This window comes from Musa acuminata, chromosome BXJ3-10, assembly GCF_036884655.1.
Source record: "Musa acuminata AAA Group cultivar baxijiao chromosome BXJ3-10, Cavendish_Baxijiao_AAA, whole genome shotgun sequence".
Taxonomy (NCBI): domain Eukaryota; kingdom Viridiplantae; phylum Streptophyta; class Magnoliopsida; order Zingiberales; family Musaceae; genus Musa; species Musa acuminata.
In genome coordinates, this window is record NC_088358.1 from 25,429,338 (window position 1) to 25,452,833 (window position 23,496).

The 23,496-nt window shown below is 36.7% G+C and overlaps 3 protein-coding genes and 1 long non-coding RNA gene across 4 annotated transcripts; 3 read left to right on the forward strand and 1 right to left on the reverse strand.

The window, feature by feature from the left end:
* The first annotated feature begins 1,449 nt into the window (after nucleotides 1-1,449).
* Nucleotides 1,450-6,180, forward strand: LOC108951585 (uncharacterized). Its single transcript, XR_010501839.1, has 5 exons — nucleotides 1,450-1,588; nucleotides 1,685-1,709; nucleotides 2,008-2,078; nucleotides 5,789-5,865; nucleotides 5,988-6,180. It is a non-coding gene; the product is annotated as an uncharacterized LOC108951585 (long non-coding RNA).
* Nucleotides 6,181-6,419: 239 nt separating this feature from the next.
* Nucleotides 6,420-15,378, reverse strand: LOC135651325 (arginine biosynthesis bifunctional protein ArgJ, chloroplastic-like). The gene is made up of 17 exons (XM_065171334.1): nucleotides 15,152-15,378; nucleotides 14,951-15,079; nucleotides 13,170-13,293; nucleotides 12,852-12,925; nucleotides 12,676-12,720; nucleotides 12,519-12,569; nucleotides 12,369-12,437; nucleotides 12,170-12,228; nucleotides 11,418-11,487; nucleotides 11,207-11,287; nucleotides 11,024-11,110; nucleotides 10,539-10,661; nucleotides 8,843-8,905; nucleotides 8,494-8,571; nucleotides 8,184-8,329; nucleotides 7,571-7,641; nucleotides 6,420-6,776 (listed from the first exon to the last, which is right to left on the reverse strand). The coding sequence occupies exons 1-17, from the start codon at nucleotides 15,209-15,211 to the stop codon at nucleotides 6,694-6,696; spliced, it is 1,413 nt and encodes a 470-aa protein (XP_065027406.1). The 5' UTR covers nucleotides 15,212-15,378; the 3' UTR covers nucleotides 6,420-6,693.
* Nucleotides 15,379-17,571: 2,193 nt separating this feature from the next.
* On the forward strand, nucleotides 17,572-19,397 carry LOC104000916 (actin-depolymerizing factor 7). Its single transcript, XM_009423070.3, has 3 exons — nucleotides 17,572-17,761; nucleotides 18,521-18,786; nucleotides 18,880-19,397. Exons 1-3 carry the CDS (start codon nucleotides 17,759-17,761, stop codon nucleotides 19,028-19,030), a joined length of 420 nt encoding a protein of 139 aa, XP_009421345.2. The 5' UTR covers nucleotides 17,572-17,758; the 3' UTR covers nucleotides 19,031-19,397.
* Nucleotides 19,398-20,194: 797 nt separating this feature from the next.
* LOC135650485 (THO complex subunit 4A-like) lies at nucleotides 20,195-23,283 on the forward strand. The gene is made up of 5 exons (XM_065169869.1): nucleotides 20,195-20,481; nucleotides 20,579-20,725; nucleotides 21,704-21,772; nucleotides 21,850-22,034; nucleotides 22,930-23,283. The coding sequence occupies exons 1-5, from the start codon at nucleotides 20,323-20,325 to the stop codon at nucleotides 23,087-23,089; spliced, it is 720 nt and encodes a 239-aa protein (XP_065025941.1). The 5' UTR covers nucleotides 20,195-20,322; the 3' UTR covers nucleotides 23,090-23,283.
* The last annotated feature ends 213 nt before the right edge of the window (nucleotides 23,284-23,496 follow it).

Genomic DNA, 23,496 nt, shown 5'->3' on the forward strand with positions numbered 1-23,496 from the left:
TCGTTTTCTCTTCCCTTGCTCTGATCTCCGGCTTCGAGGAGATCCGGAGCGGTTCCAACTCCTGTTGCGATCTACTGATTCCGGTAAACCTCTCTTTGGAACACCTCAGATCTGTCTTTTTGCGTTTTTATTACTGTTTGAATTTCGATTACATGAAACCTTGTTTGTTGGGTTGGGTGTCTTTGAGGGTTCTTTGTTCGAAGTTTGATGATGCGTTTCGGGCCAGATCGGAGCCAGAGACATGGGCCTCGATCGAGGATTATATGCTTCCGTCTCTGTCTGTTTAGTTCTGAGCCGAATCGGATCTTGTTCTGCTATATATCAAGGATTTTACCTGCGCTAGTTGCTTGTGAATCCAGATATAGAAGTTTCAACTTTCATGTACTTATTTTGCTGGATCTAGTCTTGGAGTTCAAGAAATATGTCTGATCTTGCTTCCACCATTTTCTTTCAAATGTCTCTCCTGATTAGGGTTCCAGATACACTAGTTCTATCTTCCTCGTAGTAGATCTGCAGGGATGACTCTGGTTTTCTAGAATATAACCGAACTTTCTTTTTCATCTAGACTATAGTATTATTATATATTGCTTTGTTGCAGAAAAGAGTTGGTGCATCAAAGGCAGAAGTCACCATAAGTCCAAGTCAGTTGTGCTGTGTTTGTCCCGCATTTGTTCCACATGTGCACAAAGTAAAGTTGGATGAAGTTTTGCTGCTTTATTTCTTCGGATCTCATGACTGGCTTTAAGATCTTAGAGATGTGATAGCGTTGCTGTTTCGTGATATAATATTGTCCTTGAAAGTCACTGATCTGCCCAATGATAGAGCCCTATCTACCAAATCATATCAATGAAAATAAACCTAATAATTTTCGTTAATTTTTTTTTATGCGGACAACAATGGCATTTTGCATAGGTTTTACAGATTTTGAACCCACATCGTGTGTTCTGAACACATCATATATCTGCCCTTTGCATATGGATGAGTGATGCCGATAGGCTACTTATACCTTTGGGCCTAATTTAATGTCGATAGGGGCAATGACAGTCACAATAATAGTAATGGTTACTTTATTTTCTGTGTAATAATAATTCTTATTGATGTCTTTCAATGATGTGCATGACGTGCAGCTTGAAAACAAATCCTCAGACATTAATAGCTGGGCAGAAGAGGCTCAAATTCTATGCTGATTAATTAGCTTGTTGATTGACAAACTATTATCTTTTATGATACATTATGGATATAGTTTGATGATGAGCCATGGTTAAGCTAGGGTGGCAAAAGTCTTAAAGTACATTTCTTTTGCATGTTTTTGTTTTAATATTTTTTTTTTTTGCATTTCACTCATGGTTAGTAAATTCTACGTTCTTTGATGTTCCAAAAACTATACATTTAGGATGAGATGATGAACATTATTTATGTTGAAAATTCATTGTATGTTTATCAGATTCTCATTATGGCTTCACCTCCTGAATTACCAGCAAAGGATTCTGACATGCAAATTTCTGATCCACCTCGCTCAAAGAAAGAATACTTTCATCCATGTCTACAATATCTGTTACAGCACATCCTTGGCATTATCATTAAATAGGTACTCACTCTCCTAATAACAATTATCATGTAGTAGCATGTTCATCTCTTTCTTTGTTAATTCCTTTCTTAATTGGACTTTGGATTTTGCTCGCAGGCCTTGGCCAATAATATTCAACTGTGTAAGTACACTAAACTTTTCAATAATGAGCTGTCCTATCACAGGGTTTGATACTAATAAATGGACTTCAATGTGGTGCTAGAACATTAACTTGGTAAAGTTGTTTTGGCATTAAAGTAATTGTGTGTAACACATATTCAACTGTTGGGTTCTTTGACAATTTATAATATCTTAATTGATCAATTCATTTTATAGGGTCTTTCGAATTTATATTTATGTGGATGAAAATGATACTTCGTATTTGTACTTAAAATAGGATGCCATGACTGAGAGTAAACAAAAAAATTGAATTTCTGCAGGTGGTGGAGCCGGTAAAGGGAAGCAAATTGAAATGTGAATTTGACCCAAAAAACAAAGTGGGTTGATAAAGGTATGCGTGCTACTTTTACCTTGTTGTTTCCTTTGTTTTTTCTGTTGGAAGTTTTGTATTTATTTTATATATACAGGTAAACCATATGCTATACCATTATGATGTGTATCCTTATAACTAATGGTTTCATCTCACATACTCTTTGCGAAGATAATGATCCTTTGGATGTGTTGGTTATTGTAGAGATTTGTAGCACTCTACCCTCATGGTCATAATACACATTTACATTTAAGTATATGAGGCATATAGTTTCTCCACAAATGCTAGTGCATAAGGCTATATGAAATGTTTCATAACTTTAAGTCTTAAGTCTCAAATAAAATTCAAATAAAATTCAGGTTGCAACCTTAATGCTCTTCTAATACAAGCTATTTTTTCTTGTATTGTCTCTTTATCATTTATAGTTGTCTCTTTATCATTCAGTACTGATGGTTTTTCTCATGAAAATGTGCATTGATGTCCAGTTTATCTGAAACTCTTCTTAGAAGTATAAATCCATGTTTTTTATCCAATAAGATATTGATGTTTTTTGTCCAATAAGGAGAACCAAATTTGTTAAAGAAAAACATCAATGCAGATGTCCAGTTTATCTGAAACTCTTCCTTATCAAATTTGGTTCTTCTTATTGGACAAAATACATCAATATCTTATCGGACAAAAAACATGGATTTATATTTCTGGGAAGAGTTTCAGATAAACTGGACATCAATGCACATTTTCATGAGAGAAACCATTAGTACTTACTCTATGAGATCAATGTCTGCCTCTTGCTTTGCATAAGATGCGCCAAAACCAAAGGAGATGAAAGCACATACTAAGATGATGAGTAGGTGAAAATATATCTTAATTGTTTGTGCTGTAGAAGCAAAAGTAAATGTACATTTTAGCGCAAAATACCATCCTATTAATGATCTAACTGAGTCATGAAAACACTTATTTGCAAAAGTAGGGCATCAAATATTTTCTCTATATTGTACACTGGTGGGAGTCTTATGCATTAGGCTATCCTTTTCTAAAATATGAGAATGATCAGTGAATTGTGTATGACAAGCATTTAAAGATGTAGAGTGTCGGCTGGATCTAAGTTGGAGATTCAATTGGTCATATATCTTTGCTTTGTGGATAACATTTTACAAATAAGTTTATGTTTTAAGATTGTTAACAAATAGTATTTTAAGACTCCTTAAAATAACTGAACAACTATAAATGATAAATAGACAATACAAGAGAAAATAGCTTGTATTAGAAGAGCATTAAGGTTGTAGCATGAATTTTATCTGAATTCTATTTGAGACTTAAGACTTAAAGTTATGAAACATTTCATATAGCCTTATGCACTAGCATTTGTGGAAAAACTATATGCCTCATATACGTAAATGTAAATGTGTATTATGACCATGAGGGTAGAGTGTCACAAACCTCCACGATAACCAACACATCCCAAGGATCATTATCTTCGCAAAGAGTGTGTGGGATGAAACCATTAGTTATAAGGATACACATTATAATGGTACAACATATGGTTTACGTGTATATATAAAATAAATACAAAGCTTCCAACAGAAAGAACAAAGGAAACAACAAGGTAAAAGTAGCACGCATATCTTTATCAACCCACTTTGTTTTTGGGTCAATTTGCTTCCCCTTACCGGCTCCACCACCTGCAGAAATTCAATTTTTTTGTTTACTCTCAGTCATGGCATCCTGTTTTAAGTACAAATATGAAGTATCCATTTCATCCACATAAATATAAATTCGAAAGATCCTATAAAATGAATTGATCAATTAAGATATTATAAATGATCAAAGAACCCAACAGTTGAATATGTCAGTTAGGTTACACACAATTACTTTAATGCCAAAACAACTTTACCAAGTTAATGTTCTAGCACCACATTGAAGTCCATTTATTAGTATTAAACCCTGTGATAGGACAACTCATTATTGAAAAGTTTAGTGTACTTACACAGTTGAATATTATTGGTCAGGGCCTGTGAGCAAAATCCAAAGTCCAATTAAAAAAGGAATTAACAGAGAAAGAGATGAACACGCTACTACATGAAAATTTTTGTTAGGAGATTGAATACCTATTTAATGATAATGCCAAGGATGTGCTGTAACAGACCTTGTATGCATGGATGAAAGTATTCTTTCTTTGAGCGGGGTGGATCAAAAATTTGCATGTCAGAATCCTTTGCTGGTACTTCAGGAGGTGAAGCCATAATGAGAATTTGATAAACATACAATGAATTTTCAACAAAAACAATGTTCATCATCTCATCCTAAATATATAGTTTTTGGAACATCGAAGAATGTAGAATTTACTAACCATGAGTGAAATGCAAAAAAAAAAAAAAAGTATTAAAACAAAAACATGAAAAAAAAAAAGTACTTTGAGACTTTTGTCACCCTAGCTTAACCATGGCTCATCGTCAAACTATATCCATAATGTATCACAGAAGACAATAGTTTGTCAATCAACAAGCTAATTAATCAGCATAGAATTTGAGCCTCTTCTGCCCATCTATTAATATCTGAGGATTTGTTTTCAGGTTGCATGTCATGCACATCATTAAAGCCATCAATAAGAATTATTATTACACAGAAAATAAAGTAACCATTACTATTATTGTGCCTGTCATTGCCCCCATCCGCATTAAATTAGGCCCAAAGGTATAAGTAGCCTGTCGGCATCATTCATCCATATATGATGTGTTCAGAACACACAATGTGAGTTCAAAATCAGCAAAGCCTATGCAAAATGCCATTGTTGTCAGCATAAAAAAAAATTAACGAAAATTATTAGGTTTATTTTCATTGATATGATTTGGTAGATAAGGCTCTATCAGAACAGATTGGGCAGATCAGTGACTTTCAAGGATAATATTATATCAGGAAACAGCAACGCTATCACATCTCTAAGATCTTAAAGCCAGTCACGAGATCCGAAGAAATAAAGCAGCAAAACTTCATCCAACTTTACTTTGTGCACATGTGGAACAAATGCGAGACAAACACAGCACAATTGACTTGGACTTATGATGACTTCTTATACAAGCTATTTTCTCTTGTATTGTCTCTTTATCATTTATAGTTGTTTAGTTACTTTGAGGAGTCTTAAAATACTATTTGTTAACAGTCTTAAAACATAAACTTATTTGTAAAATGCTATCCACAAAGCAAAGATATATGACCAACTGAATCTCCAACTTAGATCCAACCGACACTCTACATCTTTAAATGCTTGTCATACACAATTCATTGATCATTCTCATATTTTAGAAAAGGATAGCCTAGTGCATAAGACTCCCACCAGTGTACAATATAGAGAAAATATTTGATGCCCTACTTTTGCAAATAAGTGTGTTCATGACTCAGTTAGATCATTAATAGGATGGTATTTTACGCTGGAATGTACATTTACTTTTGCTTCTACAGCACAAACAATTAAGATATATTTTCACTTACTTATCATCTTAGTATGTGCTTTCATCTCCTTTGATTTTGGTGAATCTTATGCAAAACAAGAGGCAGGCATTGATCTCATAAAGTAAGTACTGAATGAGAGAAAGTACTGATGGTTTCTCTCATGAAAATGTGCATTGATGTCCAGTTTATTTGAAACTCTTCCCAGAAATATAAATCCATGTTTTTTGTCCGATAAGATATTGATGTTTTTCCTTATCAAATTTGATTCTCCTTGAACATAGAAAATCAGATAAGGAAAAAGTAAAGACGGAATCTACCTGCCTGAATATTCAGCTCAGAAAGCAATACAGCACTCCATGTAAGTATTATCATTTTTGTCATCATTTCTTTATTTCTTCAGCTTGCTACCTACTTAATCTCATTCATATTTACTATTTGCATATAGTTTCTCTCCTTTTGATCTCTGAAGTATAATTGCAGGGACATTTATGCTACTTTGTTGAAAACTGAGGCAGAAAGCATTTCGAGTAGTGATTGATTGGTACTGCAGCAATTGGTCTTCGTTTGTTCTCTTCTTTACAAAGTGAAATTATATATGTAGGAAGATTTTTAAATTCTGAAAATTTTGCACGATTTTCTCAAGTAGATACATATACAGGAAATTTTTATGTTCTGAAGGATCTCTTTTATACAAATATCCCTTCAGATATACATGCTAATGGCAAGTATTACAGATCTCTTGGGCAGGAGAGCCAATAAGGGTGTATCGAAGTGCGCAGTCAAATGTTGCTTGTTGTTTAATGTGATTGCAAGCACTGGCTGCTTTATTAATAGCATATGGAACTTGCTCCCTAATGTGATTGTAAATGCCGGAAGTAGTTTGGATTTTCTCCCATCACCAAGAACCACATATAATATCAGAGACAATGATGTTCTATCAATGTGATGGATGATCAAAGATACAATTGTTGAATGCATGGCAGAAGGACCTCAATTTGATTCCTCTGTTACATATGGCAGATAGATATAAAACGCCATAACACATTTCATTATGTTTGCAGTTCGCCTGCGACGCCTTTCATGAAGCTGGAGTCTAATGGTGATATGTTCTCTTCCTGCCGTGGCACCTCAGCTATTGGTGAAAAGACCAGGGACCATGAAGCAGAAACATGCAATATCTAACATTTCAGGTTGTGTACTCGGCATTTATCTTGACATAATCGTAACTGAGATCACAACCCCAAGCCTTTCCGCATCCCTGGCCATTCCCTGTTATAGAGCATGAACAAAGGCATCAAACGTTTACACAAAAAGGAACAAGAATAGAAAGCCATGTAATAAAATTTTGAAATTCGCTCGGTACAATACTATATTGTATTCTGAATGATATATATATATATATATGTATGTATATATATATATACATGTTGAGCGCAGGTGCAATCGTCTCATCGCCTTTTTTTTTTACACATGCGGAGAAGAAATTGTTTCTTTCTCCCCATGCAAAAAAGGGCGACGAGACAATGTCGTTGATTGCCTCGTCGCCTCGTTTCTTCTACTTGTGTGGGAAGAAGAAACGCCACCTCAACAATGCTCAGTTTTTTCTCCTCGCGACGTCACCGAGGACTCAAGTCATCGATGACACCGAGGCCTTGTCGCCTCAGGCAAGGAGGAAGAGCGATGCCGGATCTCTAGGTTCACTTCTTCTCTCTCTTCTTTCTTCTCCCTTGGTTAATACTACCCGATAGCGAGCGATGACGATCAATTTAGAGTGGTAACGGAGCAGAAACAACCCTAATTGACGGTACTGCCCGGTAGCGGATGGTCAGCGTACTGGTCTGTTGGCAGACCAATACGTACCGCCCGATACAAGCGATATTATTTGAAATTAAAATCCTTGGATAGCGGTAACAAACTAGATTCTTATCCGATGGTTAACATTATACAGTATACAAGTGCATGTGCTGTGCAAGTGACCGTATACTTTTAATGAAGTCTCGTGCAAGAATGAACAAAAGAAAGTTGCAGCTTAAATTGTTCTACGTTAGTCAACTAAAACTTACCGACAGATACATGAATTTTAACAGTTCCGTGGGATTCGCCAGCCAGTCTAAGATACTTGCTAGCCAGAGCCCTGTAACATTTAATAAGTATCAATCAATACAAGAGTTACAATATTATACATTATAAAAATGGAAAATAAAATATTTCTTTCCCAGATGGCATATGTTGAATAAACGGTAAAAACCACCTCCACTGGATGTATATATATGTTATGTATTGTACTAACTATACTGTATGCCTTGCAAATGCTAGACAGCTAAGCATAATATTTCGAGACATTTAGTTAAAAGCAAGCAGATGATAACATGGAGCAAGAGATTACAAGCAATAGGTGAACAGATGCCAATATAATCATGATCATGATAAACAACATTTCTAAGCAAATCAGGTATTATGCAATTTATGATGCATCATCTGAAAAAAATTTAGGTATCTTAAAGTTTTATGGTGCTTATGGATATAGGATTTCTCTAAGCATCATTTTGTAAAAACTCTTATACTGGCTGGGCTATAAATGCTTTTTTGCTCTGGAAAAAGGTTGTGCTATCGCCAAGATATAATTATGATTGCACTAAATCTGTTCTGCAATAGAGATGGAAGACAACTCTTGACCTGTCAAATGGCAGTGGCTGACCATCTCTCATGAGTGGAATATCTCCAAGTGATATGTGAAGTTCATTAGGATTGAAACGAATGCCCGCATAACCAACAGCACATGCAATACGTCCCCAGTTTGGATCTCTTCCGTATATAGCAGCCTGCAGGCATCACTAAATCCGAGTTATTGTTGTGGCAAGTTAAGATAGTAACACAATAACCAGTAAAAATTGATGAAACAATGTAGAATTGTTTTTTCTCATTCTCTGTCAAAAGTCAACACGGTGCTGGACAACAAATAATTTGACAAAAAAGACTACCGTACTTTGACAAGTGAAGAAGATGCTACAGAGTGGGCTATCTTTGCTGCTTCTGCCTCTTCTCCCGCACCAGTAACAGTAACCTAAAATCATGAAAGACGATTCATAGGCATCGACTATTTCATCCTTTATACTGAAAAATATCATAAGAAGAAAGTTGACGTTACAAAATAAAATCCATCAAATTTAAATAACAGCATATGTTAAAACTTTAACCAGCTGAACTTCAATTAGTTATGCAGTAAGTTGAAACTTTATTTCATCTGCTCAGGCCGTGTTTAGGATCTCATGCATAAAATATATATTGATTTATGACAAAGGAAGAAAAGAAAATTTTGCTTCATCATATGAAACCTCAATCAAGCATGTTGCGCCCTCCCCATCCCAAGCTATTGATTTTGCAAGACCTTGCATGACCTGGAATGAAACAAGAATTTACAATTCATAACTACAATAATAGATTCCTATACTGCATACAACCAATTTAAATTACCAGCATCCATAAACAAAAGGTATAATATAGTGGTCATTCCATGAGCAGAGAATCTGGGTTTAAATTATTGTTTGAACAACAACATATTTATGTAAAACAATCATAAGAAAACTGTGAATTTTAAAATTTCTTTAAAATTTCTTCATTATTCCCAACAAATTTGTGCATATGAAACACAAGTTTGATTGTTTAGGATGAACAATATTTTGATGTCCTCAAATTGAGTTAAAAGTACAATCAGCAGATCCATCTTTTGGGTATCTCATACAGTCCAAAAGAATTTGCAGTAAGAACACTGAACACTGAAAAAGCTTAAGAATTGTAATGATCTTATATCATTACGTCCACAGTAAGATACTATTTCATATTTTTTAGTTCAAATGAAGTTGCTAAAAGAATCATCAATTCAGTGCCCATTTTATATAACAGCTATACAGGATAAATCAAATAACAACTCTCAATTTCAGATGAATAAATGTAAAGCAATAACACAAATGAAAGACAAAAACATAACAGTATCCAAAATGAATACATATTCTTCTAGAATTTAAGTTCAATATCAGTTTTGGCAACATATTGAACCGATACGGTACCAGCATACTAGTCAGTTTACCTTACTGTGACACCTGATATCACTAGAAGAAAAATCCATAAGAAAATAACTATCAGTATTTATCATCCAGTCGTCGTCCTGTACTGGGCAGTATTTTTTTTCAATTTTTTTTCTTTGAGTACTGGATAGTACACGTCAATATACCATTTAGTATCTAGGTAGTTAGGCACTATATCAATCAGACTGATTATCAAAACCATTGAGATTTAGATTATTGGTTAACAGTAGATTACCAAGAGTACAACCACAAATCAAGCTAGTATTTTTTTCCACTTGTTACGCATTAAGTTATTTTCAATTATAAGATATCCTTACCATCTCAACAATATTATATTACAAAAGTGGTATTGTTCCAGTCCTATTTAATTACTAAGATAAAAAATGATTCTATAAAAATAGACATTCCATGAAACTTTACACTCTGTGACTCAAGTCTACTCAGGTTGTTGTTTGGTGGGGCTTATTTGATGGTAGAAGAAGATCCATGCAGTCAACCCAAAAGACTTGGTGCTTTTGGGATTCTCAATGAAAAACAAAATTATTTCAGCTAGAGCCTAGAGATATAGCAGAAGTGTCACGCATAGCACTGCTTTTGGGATTCTCAAGCTTTCATGAGATGGTAATTATATTGTGACCAGAGTATTCTACATATACAGAGAACTACAACATAATTCCACAAAACAGGTTATCATAATGAAATTTTCAGAAAAGAACAAGGTAAATAGGAAAAATGGCATGTCCTATGTTCTGTAATCCAAAATCTTTATCATATAAAAATATATTAATCAACAATTTTCAGATAGTTGTGATGCATATTTAAACAAAACTGAATCTTAGTAGTTTGGTGGTAATCCCCTATCTATAAGAAATACAAACACAAAGTAGACTCAACATGTCTGATAAAAATGAAAGATTAAAAGCCAGGCCATTAGAAAATTACATACAGCATCCAGACACGCTTGAAGTTGAAGAGCCTCATTGCTATTAAGAGAAGAAATACAATTTGACCTGGATAATCCACTGGCCAAAGCAAGAACACAATCATTTGTACTTGTATCTCCATCGACCTTGAAAGATTGAATGTGAACTGAGTTAGGCTATAAAGAAAGTTCAATACACATGGCATCTCTATGAGATGCCGAGATAACAAGGAAAAGGTAAGTAAAAAATTGCAGATTACTCATTCCACCATGACTTCAGTTCAAGATCTAGAGAATAATTGCATAAAATGGAACAGTTATCAGACAGTACCAAGATACTGTACTTACCATTAATCATTGGTTACATGAGAAACAATTTGTTGCACATGGATTCATATTCACATACTACACAATCATGAAAACTAAAAGTTCAATTTGAAAGGCTGCTAGCCCCCAAAGATTCTCTTAAAGTTGACAAGTAACAAGAAAATAGTAACTTAATGACTTACGGTGATTTGGTTAAAACTTCTATTAACGGATGTGCGCACCATGTCTCTCCAAATACCACTAGTGACCAAAGCATCAGTTGTTATAACCTAAAATATCACAAAGTAAACAACAAGAAATGAACACACTTCTATGATTTGATTGCAGCATGTTTGCATGTATACAAGTGAGGAGAAATTACATACACCAAGCATTGTGGCCATGTTTGGGTTAATCATTCCTGAACCTTTTGCCATTCCACCAACTCTTATAGGAATTCCTCCAACCTTATACCATCCAGAAAAGCAAATAGCTAATTACCAACACATTTATCAAACTGAAACCAAGTCAATCAAATCATGGAACTACTTTATAGCTAGACAAAATCTAATAACTGAAGCAATCAAAACTTCAAACCTTTGTTTCAACAGCTACACTCTTGCTTACAAGGTCAGTTGTAGTAATGGCAACAGCTGCAGAGTCGGCCCTGCAAAAACAGAGAAATGATAGAGCAATACTAACAAGAAACGTAAATTTCTTATAACAGAAATAGATAAATATCTAAATAAACTAATCATGTAGTAAAACCAATTTATTCCACTTGCAAGATTGATTTCTTACATGCTTGTTTAAAACATTGCCATAATCTTTTAGAATTAAGATCTAAATATCTGCTTATCAGGATGAGAATATCTTTTATAAGCATGTCTATAGTTCACATTTCCTATAATAATCATTTACAAGAAAACTTGAGATTCGACAGAATAAAAACTTGTATATCCTGCTTTTCAAAGCAATTGATCAATATTGAGTGTAATTAACATGCCACTTTTAAACCACACTTTTCAGTATACCCAGGATGCTTTGATGGATAAAACATTGTAAGAACACATCAATACCATGTAGCTAGAACAATATCGACAAACTTCATCATGGTTAGACTGTCCATTGGCACAAAGTCATTGATATAAGAACGTATTTTCATCTTACTATTTACAGGCATGTAGTAAATCACACATCCACGCATCTGATATGGGAACACATATCTTTCTAATGAGAAAAGAGAATTCATTATAAAAAGGAAATATAAGAATATAGTGGTCGCCAAACAAGTGCCATGGTTAGAAGTATGTTATTCAATCAAATGCAAAATTTATAATGACAAGTACCCCTCAACAGTTGATGATAGTGAAGCAACAAGTCTTGGAAGCGAATTAACAAGAGCTTCCTGCACAAACATAACCAAGTATGAACCAGAAGGAAGAAAGTTTTGCAGAAGAAGATTCTCAGAAGACTTTAAAAGAAGGAAATATATCTCCGCTAGTATTTACAACATGATCTAGGTACCAAATTGCAGGTTATGTTTACCTTCTTTATCCGATAACCAATAACACCTGTGGACTGAAGCAAGACATCCTCTGACCTCATGTGAAGGAGCTGTATTAACAGAGTAAGAAAATCAAAGCCATGTATAAATATTTTGGACCAAAAGCTAAAAGTCTGAAAAGTAGAAAGAACCTCAGCAAGAGCATTTGCACATTCTATGGTGTCCCGGTAGCCTGCATCTCCCTATAATGTACAAAGAATCAGTTAGCATCACAAATCTCAACTGATTAACGAACAATCATATTTACTGAAAAATGCATATTTCGACAAAGCTGATAAATGTACTTACTGTAGCAGCATTTGCTTGACCAGCATTAATTAATACAGCACGTGCCTAAACACAAAATAAAGCTCTATGCTCAAATGACTCCATGTACGGACTTGTTTGACAAACTCAAAAAAGCCAAATTAACCTTCATTTGAAGAAGAAAAGTGTCATAATGAGAAAGAAAACTTTTTACAGACCGTAGTTGAGGTGTCCAGGACATTTCTGCAATAGATAACTGGCGCGGCTGCAACAATGTTGGTAGTAAAAGCTCCTGGAGATAGAAAAAAATTGGTTTTCATCATTCTATCATTGGTAAGAGTACATTTTCTTGTTTAGATATGTTAGATCATTAAGAGTACACTATAGCACCTAGGAATAGTGACATCACAAATATAGCATGGCTGGCAATCATAATAACAGTGAATTCCTTTTACTAAATAATATTTGCTGGTTATCTTCAGTCTAATAAAATTTTATGTCAAGTACCTATGCTATGATGGAATAAGTAAACTCACCAGCAGCAACTGCATCAACTTCACATGTCACCAAAGATAAATCAGGTTTATCTCCTTTTGCCCTCAGCCCACCATATATGCCTGCAGCTTTAAACCCTTTTGGTGCTGTAACACCACCTGGTATCTATGAGATAGTGACAGTGACAGTAAGAAATCTTATGATATGTATCTAAAATGCTTGTTACTTTTGCATACTACTATCTCTAAAAATTGAAGCTTAAAAGTAGAAGAAGGTATATGTGATGCTGATGTTAACCAGCAAGCAGCATCTAAGTACCATGAACTTTATTTGTCAAGCTCAATTTATACACAGAGAAACATCGACCTTCTAGGTGCAGGCTATTAACAACTACAACTAAAGATATAATTACAGCATACAGGAGAGATGAGTAAGTAACTCTGGAAAATTTTGGAGAAAGCTGCACTAACAAAAAGACTGGCGAGCAATCACCTTCTTGAAAGAAGGTTTTGGATCATGGAGTTCTGTATTTCATTTAATGGCTGATATATTTTGGTTTTCTATTTTCCAAATAAGCATTTTACTATGCCGTTACCATAGTTGATTTTTAATGAAATCAATTGGTGTTCATCCTGTCACACAGATGCTCAGAGAGAAATTAGATTGATTGGATGGTCAAGGCAGAAAGGGATGATAAAAGGTTATTCTTGTTATTGGGCTGGTAATTTCCTTCAGAAGAGTCATCCTATTCTACACGAAGATGGTATCAGGATTGCAAGACAACCTATTACATATCTATATCTTATCTTCTCCTTTGAATCTCCCCTTTATCCCAACCCTTCAATTCCTTTCTTTTCTGACTTTTTCTTTTCTTCCACTATAGCCATCAACCTACTAGACTAGCAGGTCCTCTACTTCGATCTGCATCAATAGAGTGTTGGAATTTTGGAGATTGATGCATATGCATACAGCCTTTTCGGTGTGTTTTCTGAAGCTATGTGCCCTAAGTCACACGTTGAAAGGCTCAATTACACCATTCTATCGTGAGCCCTTTTTGTCTTCATATCATGGTCTCATTATCAACATGGCAGATTCACAACAGAATCTGCCAAATCCAATCTCAAAACCCTCAATAACAGTTCTTGGATATCAACTGAGATCAGCTTCATCCAACAATCCATTTGGTCATGCCTATTCCAGATACTCTGAGACCAATCCTGATCAATGTCCATCTGATCATATTAATTCCGAATTGGGATATAACCTCACAAATTTCTAGCATTTAGATAAGAAAGGTAAAAGGAAACTATAATTTAATTTAGCAATCTGCTTATTCATAAGTTCAAAAATCTATATCCTATGATTTAGCCAAAACCTGATCCTCAGAATTTCTAGTAACTCTCCTTTGGTTTAATTGTAATAGAAATCTTCTTTGTCTGGTTTACTTGTAATAGAAATCTCAGTAGCGACAAAGGATCTATGTAATCAATTCCAAATAGTTGGAACTTACGGCTTTATTGTTATTGTTGAACTTGTAATAATAATCAAGTGACCATGGTTTTACCACTATACTTGTCCTTAACATCATATCCGTAATAGATTAAGATATCTTCTGTTATTCATGTCAAGTGCTCAGAGATAATCTGCTTTTTATATAGCGCACGCAGCATAAAACTTTATGTGTCCTAAACGGGATTTGTCGACGACAGGGAATACAGGGCACAGCAGACGATAATCGCATTGCCACACACGGAACCGGTCATTTCTCTACAGGCATCGAAGTACAGCTATCAAAATTTTAGGGCGAGAGAAAGGAAATGACCTGCGTCCACGGTCCCTCGGGAAGAAAAATCGGAGCCGCGGGGATATAGCTCGACGCCGTAACGGTCTCCGGAGAGATGGTGGCGGAAACTCGAAGCCGATGCCAAGGAGCTGCGTGGGTTCCACAAACCTGTAGGGTCGCACACCCACGCGCTCAAGAGATCGGCGAGAGATGCTGAGGAATGAAGAGAGATGAAATGACCTTAACGCGATGGAAGCGAGACGCCGGCAGCGAGAGCGGGTGGTTTAGAGCAAGAGCCATCGCCGGAAGATTACCCTCAAGTCTTTCGTTTCTTGGTCCGGGCGGCGCAAGTGAAATCTGTTTCCCAAGTGGAGTTTGGAGACCCGGAGTGATGAGTGGGTTTCAGAGGGCGCGATTAGGTTGGAGCTGCGCGATTAGTTATTCACGATCGTAGTCGACCGAATGAGGGGTAATCATAGATTAACCCCTAAAGTTAATTATGATTAATATTTTTGATTTTTATATTTAAAAAATAGTATTGGGATATCTGTATTGGTTCACTTTTCTGGAGTTTGACTCTACTGTGGCAATTTTCTATCAATCTCTTATTTATGTTAGAAGTTGTCACCTTTCGAGATGACATCTCCTGCTACATTTGTATAGTAAAAATTGTAACTAAAAACACATATGAAACATAATAATCATAGTGGTAATTTTTATACAGTAAAAATTATTGATGAGCATGTAAAGAGAGACAATGGATGAGCAAATACATGGGTAAGCGACAAGCGACTAGGCACAATGGACAAGTGACATATGAGTAGGTATGATGGGTGAGGGGTACGAGAGTGTGACGAGCAATACGTGCAACAAGCGAGCAAAATCAACAAATATAGTGAGATGAATACGTTGGAACAAGAAGGCGAAGAGAAAATCGATCAGAAAAGTTTATATATAATTAATATTTTAAAATAAAAAAATTATATTTTTATCTTTCATTCGTATTGTTTTTGCACATGACAATATGTTTACTTTTTTATGTTAAGAAAATTAACATTGTAAAAAAAAATCAAGATTAAATATTTCACTTTCGTATATATATATATCTCAATATTACTTTTAAAAATATAGATATTGGAATACTAATCATAGGGAATAGTATATAATTATCCCTTTTTTCCAATGTAACAGTTAGCTAAAGATTTTAATTATATATATATATATATAGTTTCGATTGATCGTGAATAACTATGAAATTATGTATGTGTTATGTGTTATGCTGGCATGTTATGTCCATTTGATACATTAGTAGTTCATCGTTAAGTAGAATCTACATATTGACTTCTAATTGGTAATGGATGGCTTAAATATATCTTAAGCTTATTGATAAAGGATTTATTTTTCAAGCTTAATAGTAGAGAACATTATTGCTGATTAGAAAAAAGGACATTACATATCAAATCATATTAGTTTGTCGTGATTTTTTATTTATACAACTTCAATAAAGAAAATGTTTGTATTTCATCATCCATAATTATATGAGTTTCATAAACATTTTAATGGTACATGATAGGGCATATTTTGGTCTTAGATAAATCTCCAACAAACGTTGCAAACTAACAATCGCGAACGCAACACCGTATGCCACCAGAACTGCGGGGTGCACGGTATGTCAAGTTTCAACTGTGCAACATGACCACCCCAAGAGCTTGGGATGGTGTCGTTTGCTATTAGGGCAGTGTCGTTTGACACCGCTCAAGCACATCCGAAGACACCATCTCGTCAGAGGGGTTGTCTCGCCCTCGCGAAAATGTCAACGGCCATGTCGAACCAGGGCCCAACCAACTCCCGCACGCAGGTATAAATACCCTTGGCCCGATCCCAATAGGGGGAAAAAAGGGGAAGGGAATCGGAACCAATATAACTTTCTCGTCGGAGGGGCCAAAGTCAGGACTCACCTGACAAAGGCCGTTTTGCAAGGAGGCGATCGCCATCAAGTTGCGAGTGTCTTCATCTCGAAGTCGTCACTCAATACGCAGAGGAAGGTGGCCTAGCGGTTCGGGACCCGACTAGCGCCAACTCGCTCCTCCCATATCAAGGAGACGCCCACGTCACGAGGAAGATCTCCAACTATCCCGAGGACAAGAGGACACATCTCGCCATAAACAACGCTTGGGTCGACTGGCTTTGGAGTGTTGACCCCCAATAAGGACCTGGCTAATCTTGCCGCCTCAACCCTCGCCCGAGACGCTCGAGGGGCATAGCTACCTCATTAACCCACTTATTCTGCTAGAAGTTCCCGACGTCGATAGGTGGGCCTAACCATGCTCATTAATCACGATACTTTTGTTCATTAACAATACAAAAATAAAAACTTTACGAGTTTGAAAAAGGTTGCACATATAAATTAGGTTTATCGACAAATATGGAGTATAGATTTAAGAAGTATACGTATATATATACATTTATTGGGGTGTTTATATATATATATATATATATTGGTCACTGGCGTCGCTTCAGAGGAATACGAAAAGATACACTCCGTTAAAAAATAAGCAGGTATTTACAGCGCGGCAACGTCGTTGCCTGACGGCGTGGGTTAGGTAGAAACGTGGCATAATGTAATTGGCCAGACCTTGCTTTGCGTGGGCGCCTCTTGTGACGGTCGTCAATGATCCATCATTCCCCCAGACGAAAAAGGAAGGAATACTATCACCACCACCACTCTCCTTTCCTTTCCTCCCTTCCTCTCTCTGCCTCTTCGCCACCTCCGATCTTCAATCCCCATTTCTTGAGCCTTAAATTTTCCCCACCGATCTCTTTGCTCAGACCGCCGTCGCCCACAAAATGGTACGTTCTTACCGCTCTCCTCGATGCCAGTTTTTTCCCGTCCCTTCTTGTTTACCGATCAAGAAAATTCCGGTCTTAATGAATCGACCAGTGGTTGATTGTATAATAGTTCTGTGTTTCGCGAAATATGTGTATGGTTTTGTGGAATTCTGTTTGATGGTCAGTTGTGTGTTTGATTCCGTGAGGCTAGGGTTTGTGCGTGCGTCTGATGTGATGCATGTCTGATTTGTGTCGATTTGATTGTTGGAAGTCCGATCGTTGTGTCCGATCTTGGTGATGCGTGGATCGTTGTTCTGTTTCACTTATCGTCCCATCTCGCGCTGTTCTTCGTTGGTTCTGCTTATGCCGATGGATAGGTTGGGCCAATTGTGCTTTGGTCTTCGTGACGATCGGTGATGGATGGAGTGGATTCTGTTTTATGGTAGGATTTGATTGCAGTGATGCAAGGCTTGATTTTGTTTACTTGATCTCTCTATTTATATACACACGTATAATTCTGAACCGGTGGGGATTGGGACTGTCTTTTCCATCCTTTTTTAGCTCTTACTTTTGTCATCATAATATAGATCGATTTATGGCATGTTTTATTGATCTGACTCGGTGTCATGAATTTATAATGCTTATGCTGCTAATATATTGCTTGTGGCATGTTTCCTAGTAAATCTAGTTTCAATGTATTGTCTCAACCAGATCAAGATTTGCTTGTTGATCATGGTATCTGCATTTGTGGGTGTAACTTGTTATGTTGTGAAATGGCAGGCTAATGCTGCATCAGGAATGGCAGTGAACGATGACTGCAAGTTGAAGTTCTTGGAGTTGAAGGCAAAGCGAACTTACCGTTACATAGTCTTTAAGATCGATGAGAAGCTGAAGCAGGTCATCGTGGAGACGCTTGGCGAACCCAATTTGACATACGATGATTTTACCGCCAGTCTTCCTACAAATGAATGCAGATATGCAATTTATGATTTCGACTTTGTGACCGAGGAGAATTGCCAGAAAAGCAAGATCTTTTTTATTGCGTGGTAAAGTTACCTTTGCCTCTACTCTACATTGTTTAAGATCCATCTAATTCATAGATAATGACTTCCAATTATTTTCCCTTGTTTGGTATGAAGGTCCCCTGACACATCAAGAGTGAGAAGCAAGATGCTCTATGCGAGCTCCAAGGACAGGTTCAAGAGAGAGCTGGATGGCATTCAGGTTGAATTGCAAGCAACTGATCCTACTGAGATGGGCCTTGATGTTATAAGAGGCCGTGCCAATTGAGTGTGCCTATGCACCTCTTGCTTGTGTGGTCGAGTTGTTCTTCTGTGGTTGTTCGCTTTCACTGGAATGTTCATAGTTTCGTGGAACAGTCAGTTCCCTAGATATTGTGTGGGCTTATGGTTCAAGTTACCAAATAGAACCTATATGAGGCATCTTCCCTCTTCAGTATCTCTTGTGATTTCATTGATGGGATTGGTTTCTCTTCACTGATGTCTACAAGCTAATGGCATGCAACAATTTGTGGGGTAGTAGGCGATAATTGTAGCTATTTCAATTATCTTCCCATGGATGCTTGACCCCAATTGATGTTCTCTGTCGCGATGATTGCAGATTAATTATGTTGAAGTTTCCAGTCTTACTGTTTTTATATCTGCATCACTAATATTTGTTTCTGTTTATTTTACTTGTGGGTCATCAGTTCTTGTAGCAAATTTGCTGGAAAACTTGTTAACAAGGAGACAACTATTAAGTATTTTGGGTCTTCTTTCCTCTGTTTATATCCACAATTCTGTGGATTAATTTCTTGGGGAACTTTAGCTGAAGAATTTTTTCAAGCTGATCAAAGCAATGTGCAAATCTTCTTCGTGGCTCATCAAGTGATATATCTACGTTGTTGTATTGAGTATCTCTTCTGGTATATTTTGGCATTGTAGGATTCAGCTTCTTCATTGGTAGTATACGTTTCGAGCTTCTGTGTGTGTATTTTGTGTGCCATTTGAAGGAAGACCTTTGAGTTAATTCCATAAGCAATGGCTTCTTGAAGTGCACAAGCATTGGTCGTCACCATGTACGTGAAGCAATTTACCTCTTAAAGGCTGTACTTCCACACGAATATGACAACTAGGATTTTGCTTCGGCGTGTTTTGTTAACCCTCCGAGAACTGACTGGCTTTTTAGGCACTTGATGATGATGTGGGCGATAATTCTTGAAGTGGTGCACGAAATGTATATATTGTAGCTTTTGTAGTTGACCAAAAAATCGTCTTTTAAAGAAAATATAAATATTAAATTAAAGGAGAGAATGACGTCGCCCGGACTCGAACCGGAGACCTTCAGTGTGTTAGATTGCGTGATAACCAACTACACCACGACACCGGTGTGTTTTGGTTTAGTCATTCCTATATTAGTAAGGTTAAAATATTCTATGTCTCCTACCCTCGAAACCCTATTCCTCATCGTCGCCGCCGCCTCTAATTGATTACAACCATCTCTTCACCTCCAAACCCTTTTGCCTATCGACTCCAAAATTCTCCCGCCCTTCTCCGAGGTGTTCGCCTCACGATCGTTCGGTGATGTCGAGCGCACTGGATATGTCCCTCGACGACATCATTAAGAACAACAAACAATCGGCGCCCGGGGGGCGTGGACGGGGCCGTGGCTCCGGTGCCGGCCCCGCCCGCCGCGTCCCTAACAGATCGGCGAACCGATCTGCCCCTTACTCTGTCGGGAAGGTATGCGATTGGGGTTTCCTCCGGCGCCCCGAACTTGATCCCGGCCGATCCGATCGAATCGCCTCCTCCGGTTTTCTCACTTGATCTCCGATCCCAGGCTCCGGACTCGGCGTGGCAGCATGACATGTTCGCGGCTCAGATGGGCGGTGTTCCTGCTCCAGCGGCTAGGGCGTCTTCCATAGAGACCGGCACCAAGCTGTATATTTCGAACTTGGAATATGGGGTTTCGAACGAGGACATCAAGGTGAGGACCCTTTCCTCCCTTTTATCGTTTTGTGGACATCCGGGTTTTGGTTGTTTGATCAGAATTTTGATATATTGTCTTTGGCAACATGGGATCCATAGATGTTGTCCTTTTTTTCTTTTTGTTTGTCACCCAGAAAGATTTCTGTATTTGTCGTGTAATAGATTTCATTATTTTCTAGCAAGGTGTATGAATCCGTTGATTCTACAACAGAAGTTATATCGTGGTTTGATTGACCTCGTGTTGGTGTGTTACAATATAGGCCCTCTTTTAGACCAATTTAACTACTTAATTTGTATTCGATGAAGGGATAACATCTTAGAACCCAAAGGTTGGAATAGATAGCATCATGTTGAAGGAAAAAGTTCAGATAGAGGTAGACAGAACATGAGGATTAGAAAACTAGATTATTGCATATACATGATTTGTTGAATCACTGAGGCTCAGACCCTATTTTTCTATTTGTTTTAACCATAGTCTACCTAGACACCGTGTTTCTCCAACCAAAATTGCAGTCTTTCTTCCAACAAAATATTCACATCTTTTCGTGTGCGTGATCATGTTTGATGTGATATCTTGGTTTTCAGATGCAAATTCTCTTCATAATTTTTTTGGTCCCATTTACTTCATAGTTAGGATGAGGATCTATAATGGTAAGCAAGAAAAAAAAAAGGAAATTTGATAATTTGATTTGTCTAAGAAGAGTTCTATGTGTACTTCATCTGCAATTCTGTTTATTAGTGACCACATACTTTGGACATGTTTATTAGGATATCCTGTTTAATCTAAGAGCTTGCTTTGTGGAAAATAAACTACTGTGTGCGTGACAGCAGAGTAAATGTCCGATGTTCGGTTGTAAGAATGCTCCATATCTTTAATTTTGCTTATTAAGTTCACTTGCTCTTTTTTCCTGGTTTTACTGTCGTGGTTAATTGGTTATGGGCCTTTCTTTATGATGTTATGTTTTATTTGTTCCAGGAGCTTTTTTCAGAGGTGGGTGATCTGAAGCGCTATTCAATAAATTATGATAGAAGCGGAAGATCTAAGGTAGTCCTTCAGCTTGACAGTAGTTCTTTAGTTTCAACGTGGTAGTCTCTTCTCATGTTTGGAATAAACAATTCAAGGGAACGGCTGAAGTGGTATTTGCAAGGCGGGCCGATGCTTTAGCTGCTGTAAAGAGATACAACAATGTGCTGCTTGATGGAAAGCCAATGAAAATAGAAATTATTGGAACGAATATCTCAACACCAGCTGCTGTGCCTCAGTTATCTAATGGCGCTTTTGGGAATTCTAATGGTGCTTCAAAAAGGTTTGCTATACTCTTCAGCGTCTCAGATTTAATTTGATCTCTTATTTGATCAAGCCTTGTTATTTGCAAATATATATATATATATATATATATATATATATATATATATATATATATATATATATATATATATATATATGAAATATGTTTAATCAATTTATTTTATCTTGTGCATTTCTTTCCTAAAAAGTTGTGGATTTTATAGACAAGTTCCGAGCTGATCATGTTAGCACAATCACCAGTATATGATCACAATACAACACGATTGCATATGCCACCATTACTGTTTTATTTTTTTTCAGCTTAATGAGTTTTATATACTTCAATGCAACCATTGTTGTTTTGTCGTCATCACATGTGGACTACTCTGTAGGATTCTTGCTCCAGTGAAACTCTATGCCATCCCATCCTATCCCTTTCTTTTTTAGTATGTAATGAGGAAGGTGTATATTAATGAGTAATTTTAATGTATGATTTAGATAAAACTGTGAATGGTGAACTTTATTGTTTAATCATCATACATGAAATCTCATGAATCCAAATTGCCATTGTATAGGGCATGTGCTTTTTGACAGATATCAACCAAGTCATCTTTCTAAACTTTAAAATTCAGAAAATGTGTGATCATCTTGAAATTTGCAGCTATTTTGCAGTGCCAGAGGAGCTATTTTTCAAAGAAATTATAGTGTATTTACTCGAGTATCTTGGTTTGTTCCTTATACAAATTCTACTTTGAGCTGATATTTCCTAATGTTAGTGGTTCCTGTATGAATGCCACACCTATCTAGTGATTTTTTATTTAAAGCAACTCAAGCTAAATGCTTTATTTATCTTTGTATATCTGGGTTTCTATTTTAGTTAGCATTACTTTTCTTAACTTGCTTTGGCATTGCAGCACTGGGCCAGGAAGGGGTTCTGCCGGATGGCCACGAGGTGGTGGCCGTGGAAGGGGGAGGGACCGTGGACGAGGTAGAGGTCGTGGTGAACCAGTATCTGCTGCAGCACTTGATGCTGAGTTGGACAAATACCATGCAGAAGCAATGCAAACCAACTGAGTGGTCCTAATAGGCTTCTTTAGTTTATAATTGTTGCTTGCTTGCGTGATAGGGCTTGCTAGTTTTATTGTTCCGTAAACACGCATAATGTAGGAAGGGAAGATGATACTGTTAAAGTACCGACTGGGTTTGAGGGCTTTCATTTTCTTACTATTATCGCACTTGATTTCAACGTGCTACTGGATTAAAGTGAACATCTGGTGTCTGGCTTGGTGATTATTTTTATTTGGTCAGTCAAACTTCTTTCTCTTCAATCTCATTGTGATACAAGCTACTGGAGTTGGACTTTCCATGGGGAACCCGCATCACAGACGCTCGTGCAGTCGTGAGTTATGTAGCCTGCACAACATGAAGGTATCTTCTTGTTTGCATATGCATATTAGTTGCTGAACAAGCTTCCTTTTTCT